This window comes from Synchiropus splendidus, chromosome 1 (genome assembly GCF_027744825.2).
Source record: "Synchiropus splendidus isolate RoL2022-P1 chromosome 1, RoL_Sspl_1.0, whole genome shotgun sequence".
Classification (NCBI taxonomy): Eukaryota; Metazoa; Chordata; class Actinopteri; order Syngnathiformes; family Callionymidae; genus Synchiropus; species Synchiropus splendidus.
The window spans coordinates 69332897-69345258 of NC_071334.1; the positions used below are offsets into that span (position 1 = coordinate 69332897).

The 12362-nt window shown below is 44.2% G+C and overlaps 1 protein-coding gene across 1 annotated transcript in view; it reads right to left on the reverse strand.

Annotated features, from left to right (window-relative positions):
* Positions 1-8627, reverse strand: part of unc5da (unc-5 netrin receptor Da) — a 213541-nt gene extending 204914 nt beyond the window's left edge. The window contains exon 1 of the mRNA XM_053853945.1: positions 8323-8627. Coding sequence (XP_053709920.1) covers positions 8323-8410 — 88 coding nt within the window. The 5' untranslated portion in view covers positions 8411-8627. The remainder of the gene's footprint in view (positions 1-8322) is intronic.
* Positions 8628-12362: the final 3735 nt, after the last annotated feature.

A 12362-nucleotide genomic window follows, 5' to 3' on the forward strand; every position in this document is an offset into this window, starting at 1 on the left:
CAAATAATCGTAAGAGAAAGCTGAGAAAAGCCTTAACAATTATGCCTTCCTTTGGGGCGTAGAGAGAACGGGCACAATGAAATCTGCAGCTCTTTGTAAAAGGGCTTTAAAACCCCCTTTGCTGCCAGGTTAATTGCAGCACCATCAGCACTCGGGGCAAACCTTTTCTCCAGCCAATATGCAGAATGATGCCCAAACACGCAAACACCAGCTTTGCGGCAGCATAAATTCCAAAGGAAATAATGGCTTTGGGTTATGAGCTTGCACTAGATCATTAACACCAAGCTGCTGCTTGACTCTACAGTACTGTACTCTCATTGACCCTCAACCAAAGTTGAAACTTACTTGACAGCTTTTTTTTAAGCACATGAAAAAAAAGTAAAAGTCACTTGCATAGATCTCCACCTTCCCCAGATGTTGATGGCCTCTTTTCATCTTTCAGTGTCTCAGGGGAAGCATCGTCAACCGAGATATGATGTGACTTATTATTGATCCTGCTATGTTGCCTCTGCTTCATGGAAGAAAAGCAGCCAATTATTTCACATTTATTTATAAGTTCAATTCCGTCTGTGCCACTGCTACTTCTGTCATTGATTTAGTTGAAGTGATCTGGCTGAGAGAAAATGTCTCTTGTCATTGTTTGGTCGCAAGTACAAAGTGAGTCTTTGCTTTCGACTTTCAAGTTTTGATGTGCTCGAACAGCCCTTCTAAAACAAAAAAAAACAAAAGACGCTTTGCCTCTGAGTCTCAGTGTGCGCATGCAGGAGACGTGAAGGATTCCACTTTATGTTTCATGATGAATGACAGATAGGGCTTTGCTGCTGCTTGGGCATTCAGAGCACAGGTGACCTCGGAGGGGGTTTCACACTGGCTCCATCTGCTAAGAGGGACTCCTGAACACCATCCCGCACCCACGGCGGCACACAAAAGCAGCAAATAGATATTGAGGACATCAAGTGCCGTGTGAAATATGGACAGGTCGCTCCTTTCTCAGGGAGATTACTTTTCATGGAAGGATAAACCAGTCAGAATCTGAAAATAGGTGGGAGTGATGGACCTTTCCTGGCCATCATCATATTTTACCAGCTGGAAAAATATTTCAAATTACCACCTGCTCGGAAATAAACACAATATCCATGGTTATTTCCAACACGTTTTCCATGCGTTCACATTCACATAGACAAAATGCCACATTCGTGCACCATTAGGCTTTTATAGGATTCAAGACGGGCATTTCAATGCCGATGTTCTCTCCGCTTATCATGCATTTCAAGTGTCAACTACAGTATTACTAGCAACACCACAGACAAGTAGCGTGTTCGTGCACATCATACTAGTGTTTTATGACAATTTACACGCTGCGCAAGTACTGATCGGGCTGCACCAATCGATTGGCCGGCTGATTTGTCAGTGTGGATATGGGATTTTTTGACGTCATCATTGTCGTCACCAACGTATCATGCGACTCAATTTTAGCTGCAGTGAAGCAGGGATCACTGTTTATTGTGTCACGTGGGAAGTTTTTGCGAGGTGGCAAAGATCACAGAATGTCAAGCTTTGTAACTATCACAAATGATTTTATATAGAAAAAAGTGACAAGAACAAAACAAAAAGAGTTCATTCTGTTTCAAATGTGTGTTCGACATTTAAGTCCAAATACAGTCACATTTTTGGAGCTCACGTTATTATTCTGCTAACACCGGTTAGTGCTGAAGGTTTTCCGTGTGATAGTGGGCAGATAATTTTGGCAATTTAGCTCACGAGCTGTGAAAACGTGGGCACCCCTGGTTTATGCGTTGCTATTTGGACGTGTGAAATACAACGCCACAGTTGCTCTGCATTAATTCTGCCATTGAGACGTATTTGTCTTTGACAACTTGGTTTTAATTCATCAGAGGGAGCAGCGACAGGTGACAGAACGCCACGGCGCTGACGGATAACACCAGATATTTAAGTATTCTGCACTGAAACCCTGCGATCTGTCTTTCTGGATGTTCTCTTGTCGAGTCCCTGGCTTCTTCGTTCTGCTCCTCTGAGCCTCTTTTCCGACAGTAGAGCGGATAAATGATACCAAAACCAAAACATTTGTCACAGCAACAATCAACGGAAAGTAAATTGCAAAGGCCGGCGTCGCCACAGAAACAAAAAAGTGGCCAAGTTTGCAGGGGAAACAAAAGTCAGGAGCAGACTGATGTCCTCGGAGAAGCGGGAAAAAAAGAGCCGAAGGTTTTTGAGAGTGAATGGTGTGAATCTTGACTCTAATTCTGCGCCCTTGAGTGAGATGGAGGAGCGTGGAATGGAGCATTGTGGATGGGCAGTTACCGTCAAGGCTTCTCTTTTGCTGTTGTTGGAAAACACATAACAGCGACGCAGGCTTAAATCGAACGGAGCGCTCCATGGCTGCAGAGGCGAGGTTGAAAAGTGAAACATATAAATGCAAGGGAACGGCAGCGTTTGACATGCAGCTACTCTGAAGATGAAAGAGACTTGAGACAATGGCAAACTACGAAGTAATTGAGATCTAGATTTTTTTCCTGCACTTTTAGTGGCTCAGAAAGATGACTCCATTTAGACTAAAACTGAAATGTGACGTCTCCATTTCTAGCTGGAAACAAAAAACCGAATCAAACCTTGGTTATGGTTACCGATGGCATGACAACACAAAAACAACACCTCTGAAAAGAATTATTGGTCAGCATCAGAATACTACAGAGGCAGCACAGACTCACACCACTTTAAAATTCCATAGGTTTGACTACATGTTGACAAAAACAGCTAAAGACCCTGCCCCCTTACGCTGGGGATCCAGGTCTCTATGGTGCAAATATGCTGGGGACGTTCTGTTTGGTGTTATGTTGTCGAAACATTTCCAGTTTCTGCTCACAGCCAAACACATTTCCATTCAGCAACACGATGCTTTCTCTTCATCAGTAATTCCAAAACAAAAACAGACCTCAACCCATTCAACAACTCCAAAGTTAAATTTCACTTTCCTCTGTTGCTTTCCCATTCTGCTGACTCCCACCATCCATAGACTGCAATACACCATATAGTGCAGATATAAGCCTCAGTGAACAGCTCTCAGGATTGAGGGTCATTTGAGGCCTAAAATTGATAATGAAAGTCATTCCCGGCAGAGCCAGCCTACTGTCCTTGCTCTCACAAGAGTAAAGGAAAGAAATTAAAAATCAGATTATCGTCTACCTCCAGACGCGGATTTAAGGTGAAACCTCAGTCTGCAGATTTATATACTGAACGTATTGTTAGTGAAGCAAACAAAGGGATTCTGTTCCAATCAATCCAGGCTCTCTGGGGAGAATGGCGCACAAAAGCTCATCTATTGACCCAAACCAAGTCTCCATTTCTCAAAGAGAATACAGGCCTGGTTATTTGAGTTCTTCTGAAGTCTGGAGCAGTGACTATTTCCCTCTTATGGTGGCTGGTGGGCTTCCATTGGTGAGGAGAGAGAAAATGATAGAGGAGGGGAGTGGTGAGTCGGATTAGAGAAATGGCTTGCGTGTGAATAATGCAATAGAGCAAGTGAGCGAAATGACCACCATGCAGTCTCCTACACAACAGGAACAACTGCAGCTACAAAGCTGACAGTGGATCCTTCTCATGTGAAATGTCAGTTAAATCAAAGCTGCAGCGTGAGAAAGATTCTGGCAGTCTTTTTTTCAGAATAAATAAAACATAGGATGGATGAATCCACTGGCCTTTTATGCCTCGGTCGCCAGCTTTTCTCTCAGGAGTTTTCTCATGTATGCGGGAGGCTGAAAGTGTTTTCAGTGGTGGGAGGACTAATGGGTCGGCGGCTGGAGCTCCGGGGTATGGCAGCCCGCAGGCCATTGCCAGGGAGGGATCAGCTAACAAAAAGAGGTTCCTCCAAAAGCCAGTCAGGAATTTGTGGAAGGAGCAGCCCACGTTAAATCAGAGCTATGCTGATTCGATTAAAGTTAGAGATGAAAAAGATTGATGTGCTCCAAAACACGGCCAATTCAATGAGCGCTAAGAAACATTCAGACGCACTGAACAGGACCAAAACGGTCAAATAACTATTCAAATTTTTATTTTATTTATTTCTCTTTTTTGTGAATTTGGTGAAAATGCGACTTAGTGCTTGTTTCCTTTTGTTGTTATTTTGCGATTAGTGATAGGAAACTGTGCCAAGTGATGTCATCAGAGGGCGTCACTCTGTCCAAAAAAAACAAAAGTCTCTGTCCGCTGTCATGTAGACGAACATGGGTTTGCCTTTCCTGAAAACCCTCTGCGGTGTGTATATGCTTTTTTAAAGAAGGTAATTTCTAGATGCTATTGCAGAATATTGCAGAAATAATGCGCATAAATGATCAGTTCATATCCTATTCTCAAAATTATTATACAAAGTCCTTTGCCAACTGTGATGAAAAATCTTTTCAAAATTCTCTCACCTAAAGTAGCTGTCTTTCATTGGATGTTTGAAGATTTCACGAGTACTTTGACCGTTTTAGGATTTGTTGATGGTCCCTAACTGATGCCAGGTTGTAGCATTAGCGCTGCCTGTGAGAGTGTGTCCGTGATCAGTGAATCCTAATCGAGGACACGGAAGAGGACAGCGCTGCCAATACCGGAGCGGATGTCTGTTGAATATCCAAATATTTTCACCATGGTGTTTCGCTGAAGCAAAAGCGCAGCGGGAGACCTGCAACCGCGTCAGAGAATCTGAGGACCACTCCATCTGATAACACAAACATGGATCCAGACATTCAGAGTCGACCAATGTCATTATCAAAAGTACCCCGTGATGGTAAATGAGGCATCATAAAACAGCATTGCAGGGTTGATGAAACAGACAGTGCCACCTGGTGGCCTGTGAAAATCAGGACACTGTTTCGTGAAACCTCATCAACCCTTCACTACTGTGACATAAGTTCCAAAATCAAGTGTGTTGACCAACCTCTAACTGCGAGACAGTGAGAACATGCAAGAAAACAGTGGCGCTGCCGATGAGATTCCTGCTTTTAATAAAGCCTCAACCCCTTATGTTCATATTCAGCCCCAGCCTCATCAGAAACACCTTTGACAGACCTGACACCATTGTTCCTGCTCATTAGCAGCAAAGCTACATTTGAGTTGTGTATTACATTCTCATATGAGCATCTGTCAGACGAGGCAACCGTGAGGCAGAGTGGGAGAATCACACAGTTGCACACAGGCAAAGCTTTCAACCACATCACCCAAAAACCACATTACAAGAAACTCTTGCAGCAATCTTGTTGACAATTGTCATTTGGAATGTTCGCTGCTTCTGTGGATACAAGAATTGGCACCGTGGATCTCCAGACACGGCTTGGCCTGCAAGTTTTTCATTATTTACTCATACTCTGTTCTCTCCACCATTTCATTCCATTCCTGAATAAAGTATCTGACGGCCGACATCCATATTATCGCACACATAAATATTCATTACAGACTCCAGTAAATGGCCGCGGTGCCAGTGCTGGACGGAGCAACAACGGAAACACTTTTCTTTTTTCAGTATTGCACACACAACCAACAAACTGCAGTCTTGTAAACATTGTCTTTTCCAATGCCCAGCAGAGCGACGACTACGCAGCCAATATGGAAATGCTCTTGATGTAAACGCTGCTTTAACAACGTCTTTCTGGCAAACTTGGGGGATGACAAAAACATTTCTGGTCATGACACGCAGCGCTGGCCTGAAGACACACTGGATGAATGTAATATTTATGGTATGCTAATGTACAAGTTGAATTTCAAATATTGGAATGCTAAAAGAAGAAAAACCTCCAGGCTAACTTGTGTAATTGACTTGCAAATGAGTCGTGTCATGTGAACTAGATGACACGTCAACAGTTTGATCAGAAATGATAAACAATTAACATGTGACAACACAATCTGGAGAGATGATTTACCTTTTTTGTTGCTCCTGTGAAGCCTGAAGCAACAAACTCAAGGACACACACAGTAAATGCTGCACAAACGCGCAGTGATATTCTATGTGCTCTGCTGGGGGGTCTTTGACTTGATTAAAATAATGAGTGTCTACACTGGCCATATTGATGCTTCAATGAGGGCCACAGTGCCGCAGAGAGGATTTAGAATGGAAGCATTATGTCACCATCTAGTGGTTGCAATGGTAAACAGCGCTGGTGGACGTCGGCACAAGTGTTGGCTCAACAGTAAAATACAGACCCAGGGTTCTCCCCAGGATTTTTTCCCAGCACAGGAAATGTGTCACCAATTGGGATCGGGGGTGTCAGATTTTGACAGTGGGGATCACAAGAGCACACTGTACATCCTTCACTGTCCTCCTTAAGGTCCAGCTCCACTGAAGGCGTGGGAGCGGGAGTCATATTTCACTACATTTTGGTTTGGTTTGGTAGATAAGGTGTCATGAAACAGTATTGATGAGATGATGAAAGAGTGTCCTAACTTTCAGAGGCCTCTAGGTGGCGCTCTTGATTGAGAAATGATGTGATGCTTCACTGAATTACTTCCAAACAGCAGACAGTGCCATCTTGTGGCCTCTGAAAATCTGAACAAAATTTAATAAAACCTCAATACTGTGTCATGAAGCCTCCTCTACCCATCATTACAATCTGGTAAGTTATAAAACACAGACGCAAGAAAGTGCAAACCACGGTGTGTAGATAGTGGAATGTAAACTTGGAGAAGCTAGGAAGTTCAAACTAGAGTCGACAAGAAAAGTCAGCAATAAATAAATAGAAAGTTCAGAAGTAGATGGCGCTTCAAGTAGTAAACTACTGTATTTGAGACACCAGGAAGCCAGAAATCTGAAAACAACTTGAGCCAGAAAATAGAAAAAAAGACTTGGTAAATCAGATTAGAAATGAGAAATAGAATTGATGAAATCAGATGAAAATAAACTTGGTGGCAGAATCAGACTTGGTAAACAAAAATTAAAATTGACAGGGTATGTTTGGAAGTTGGGGGAAAAAAATAGAAGCTACAAAGCTGGTCATAATCTATGTCAACCAACATGTGTGAATTGTACTTTGTTAACCAGTTCTTTGATGCGTTTCTTAAACCAGGAAGCCTGAAAAATAGTTGGAAATATACTTGGTAAAATTCAATTGGACCCTAGAAAATAACAAGTAGACTTGGCAAACCAGGCTTGAAAAAATAACTGGTGAACTGAAATGATTAAGAACAGCTGCAATATGACTTGGGATAGTGGGAAGTGTGAGATCATTTTGGTAAATTGAGATGCGAGCGTTCTGAATGTGACTCTGTAATCTGGAAAGTAAATAGACTTGGCATACCAGGAAGCACTGAACACACTAGGCAGAGTGAATTAGACTTTGTAAACATTTGAAAGTGACTTGGACGACAAGGTCACAGATCAACTTATGAAACTGAGACTTGGCCGAGTTTGACGCCAACAACTTGGGAAGACAGATGAGTCTGGTTGGGAAACAAAGCGGGCGCAGGCTCGGCATGAGGTGGAAGTGAACTCATCAATGAAGCGCCGGACTTCCGTCGCCGCGATATCATCAGCTGACACAAATAATAACGGCCGTTTCTTATCACCTCAGCGCCAGTGTGTCACTCCGGTGCCAAACATCACAATTAAATCACAGCCAGCTCTTATTTTTAGAACACAAGTGAAGCCAGCTCACCACACACACACTCTTGAATTTCACATCAGCTGTGGGAGTGAAGCCATTAGGTTGAACAAAGCAAAGATATATAATTCAAGGTGAGTAGTTAGGACTCCAAACCAAACAAAGAAGCATGAAGAGACCTTTGATTCCAGTCCAGGTGTTTGGTCACGTTCAGAGATATTAGAGAATATTGCTAGCAGTGTTTGGCAAATTTAAATACACTGAAAGTAAGAAATCTGTGTAAAATATGAGTAAAAGAACAAAGTTTCAACAAATACAGACAATAAAAGAGGAGAACTGGTTCTTCACTTCAGTTTGATATTTTTGATTTTGTCGTTTAAAGTGAGTTGTTATTTTATTTGTTTATTTTATTTTAATATTATTTTTATTTTATATTTTCTGTCAGCACTTTATTCCAAAACACTTTCCTAGTTGGTGGGCTCCCCACTGACGATGGCTATAAATTCAATTCTGATTCTGAGCCTGTGTTCAACTGAAGACGTTTTTTGAATGTGAACATCACACCACAGAAAGCCTTTTTAAAGGGACGGAATTTCGGTGGTTTCAAGAAAAAGAGTCGCCCGTGGTGTAATCTCCAGTAACGCTTCAGGAACACACCTGCTTTCTGGAGTTGATGCAGTCGACAAACAAGCACAAACACAGCCGCTAGTTTCCAGAGAAGTGGGCTTCCTACCTCTCGCCGACGAGTCCGGGACTCTCACAAGCAGCAGCAGCAGCAGCAGCCCAAAACTCAGGTAGCATCCTCCCGACAAGTGTCCCATCACGGCTGAGCCTGTCTCGCTCCCCGGCGGGCGTGAGGGCAGCAGCGGAGGCAGCACGCGGGCATTGGTCGAGAGGTCTGCGGTCGCGAAGCGATGACGCTGCTCTGCTCCGGTGTAGAGTCCGACAGGAGCGCTGCCGACTCCGCGGAGGGTCGCAGTGCGGAGGGAGGAGGCTGGAAGTGGTCCTGTCGCCGCCACGCGGAGCGCACACTGAGGGGGAGAGAGAGGCAGCGAGGAAGGAGAGAGAGCGAGTGGACCTGTTGAGAATTAGAGCGGCACTGCGCGTGCGCACACGAGCGGCCCAGGTGTGGCCGAGCGCCTTTATTGCCGTCAACTCTTTCAGATGATAGAGAACTAAACTGGAATGGCTGGTAACTGACTGAAAAAAAAAAGTCTGGTGATGTCTGGCAGTCAAAATATAGTCATTGAAGTCATTGAAATAGGTCAAATTTTAACATGACAATCAATAATAAAGGTATATGCTGCTAAATGGGTCATGACCCAAAGGATGAGATCGCGGATACAAGCGGCTGAGATGAGTTTCCTCAGCAGGGTGGCTGGGCGCACCCTTAGAGAGAGGGTGAGGAGTTCGGTCATCTGGGAGGAGCTCACGGTGGAGCCGCTGCTCCTCCACATAGAGAGGAACCAGCTGAGGAGGCTCGGGCATCTGATGCCCCCTGTACGCCTCCCTGGGGAGGTGTTCCAGGCATGTCCTACCGGGAGGAGACCCCAGGGAAGACCCAGGACTCGCTGGAGAGATGTTGTCTCCGGTCTGGCCTGGGAACACCTCGGGATCCCCCGGGAGGAGCTGGAGGAGGTTTGTGCGGATAGGGAAGTTTGGGCTTCCTTGCTCTGAATGCTGCCTCCGCGACCCGACCCAGGATAAGCGGCAGAAAAGTTGAAGGTAGAGCTGCTAAATAAAATGTGTGTATTACATGGCTGCCATAAAGGAGTAGTGGGGGGCTGGAGTCAACCTCAGCCAATTGGTTACAAGAGTCTGGGTACACCATGGAGCAGTCCCGTTTCTGTACGTTTTGGTCTCTAGAAAAAGTGTTTTTAAAGACATGTCATTGAAGGTATTAGTTCCCCACCTCTTTTCCAAAGCTACAGTTTCATTTCCTCAGGCACCACATGCAAATTGAGGTGGTCCATGAGTGCCATGGTCTCCGAGTGCCTTCGTTTACAAGTCTCTTGGTCTAGAAACGCCTTGAGGTGCGAGTGTGTTGGCGGAGTATCTATGTCTACTAGTGTGTTCATCTACAATTGCCTTTGTCTTCAAGCATCTTGGTTCACTAGATCTTCTCTCTTTTTGGCGTACTCCAAATGGTTTGTCAGAGACATCATCTCCCCAGAGTGTGTCCGAACATCGACTATCTTCTCTTCTCCTGGATGAATGAGCTTCCCTCACATAGAGTGAGTGCAGATAGAGAAACTCTTGTATTTTGGGTCACTCTAAAGCTGGTGGCCACAGGTGAGAGGAGAAATCCACCAGATAGCTTAGTCCCCATTACTGAAGAGGCTGCAATGACTCGTCTGCACCTTCCCTGACTCATGAACCTACCCTAGACTCCATTCTGTCACGTCCGCACTTGATTTCTTTTTGTTTATTGTTGTATTCCTTCCGCGTCCTGTCCTGTGCTTTTATTTTGTTACTCCTGATTATTGTTTCCGTTTCCTGTCTCCTCTCTAACTGAACAAGCAAACGCAGCTGCCGCTCATCGCCTCATCAATCCTCCCATATATTCGCTGTGCGCCAGCTACGTTTACCAGATGATAGCTTCTCATTCCATTAAAGGTAAACCTCTTTCCAGACTTCCGTGTTCTCACTCCTGACCTTTTTTTCCTACATTTCCAATTCCTATTCAGCCGTAACATTAGTTCCTCATCGTTCCTCGCTCCACTTTCGTTTCTCTCCCAGATTCCACTCAGTCCGTGTGTGAGCTGTTATTTAAAGTCTCACTTTTTAGTTATATCTTCCTCAAGTTTATTCCTCATGTGCGTGTGTATCCACCACCACCGAGCGCTTTCTATTGATCGCCACCTTGTGAGCGGAACTCCGAGTGTGTTTTCTGTTCTCCCAGTTTTTAGGCTGTAATTCTAATTCACCTCTCTTGTTTTTCAGGTTCTTCCCCAGTCCCCGTGTGTTGTCCCAGTCCACGTTTTGGTCCCAGCGTCCTTAGTTATTTGTTATTTATCTGTCTATTTATTTGTGATTAAATTTGTTGATTAAATGTTGCAATTTAATTTTGTGTCCCGTGTCCTCTGTCGACCAACACTTTCTGCACTTGGGTCCCTTCATCCAGCAACATGACACATTCAATTCCATTATTCAGTGTTTTGAGCTCCACCTCCTACTTCTCCTCTTCATTGGCTGTTGTGTGTTTATGAAAGTCCCAGTTGAGTCGTCACACATCAAAGGCCAACACAGTCGTCAAGTGGAGATTATTGATCTGAAGTTTTTACATTGTATTACATCACTGGTCCTCACACAGATGTTGTGCATCTTCACTTGACGGCGCCCGACTGACAGGGCAGCTGCAGGACCGGCTTAAGTCTGGTTCGGTATCAGGCAGGCTCAGTGAGTGCAGCTCGACACTCGTGAAAATGTTGCTCTTGTGATGTTCAGATAAGCAGCTGAAGATAAGATGAGACGTCTTCAGTATATGAAGTTCTTTGATGCATCTTCTCAGTAAAGAGCCCGAGGTCAAAACTGCATATGGGCATCAGAGCGGCACTCTACAAAGACATCAGAGGAAATGTTTAAAAATAGCAGGAACTTTCAATCAAGTTGTGAGAGAATTCTCGTCAGCGCTCTGCCTGATAACAGTCGCCCAAAATTCTCTATATGTAAATGAGCGCAGCCTGACCTTCACTGACATAATTATCGTATTGACCTGAAAAGTCCGGCGCTTCATTAGCCGCACATCTTGTCAGGGGTCAGCCGGTCAGCCAAGGTTAACTGTACTTGATATTTCTGAGGGGAGCCATAAATGTGCCTTACACATTTGGAGCAGCATGAGCGCTGCGGAACTCACTGACGGAGCGTGACCTGCAGATGCTGGTCCTTGCACGTCCGCAAATGATGCTGGGATTTAATGGAACAGCACAAATTAGAACCCAAAAATGAACAGTCATGAATCTAAGCGATGCTAAGAGGTTTTCATGGTGGAACTCTGAAATAACAGACATCAAACTGAACCCTGCGCCCTCATGGCGTCAGCAGCTAACACGCTGATGAACTGTTTTGATTATTCATGTCTCCTGTGCCATCAGTCCTGGAAACTGTAGCATATTCTTTCCTTCATTTAAGTGTGAGGTGAAACGGAAAACTGAACATAAAAACATCTGTTTTCACCAGTAGTCTAGTCGACCAGTGACTTGTGTTATGAGTGCCTGTGGCTACGAGCATTATAGTGTACAAGCATCTTAGAATCCAGGTGTCTCCATCTACGGGTGTGTTGTTATCTTCGTAGTGTTTTGCTCTGTGAAGTCTGTGAGCTCTGGTAGGGTTACGAGTGCCTTGGTCTATGAGTGACTTTTTGCGACAAGTGTCCTTTTGAGAATGAGTGTCTTTTTGTCGTTGAACGATTTGGTGTTTGAGTGTCTTGGTCTACAAGCGTCTTTGTCCACAAGTGTTTTGGTCTCCGAGTGTCCTGGTCTTCAAAGTGTCTTGTTCATTGAATAATTTTTCTCTATCAGTGTCCTGATCCACAAATGTCTTCATCTACAAGTGTCTGTGTCTTTGTGTCCAAGTCTGCAAGTGTATACAAGTCTTTATCGACAAATGACTTCTTGAGTGTCTTGAGCTATGAGTGTCTTTGTCAACAAGTGACTTGCATATGAGTGTTTTGGTCCACGAGTGTCTTCGTATTAAAGTGTTTTTGTATACAAGTGTATAGGAGTCTTTCTCAACAAGAGACTTTGTATGGTGTATGAGTGTCTTGGTCTACGA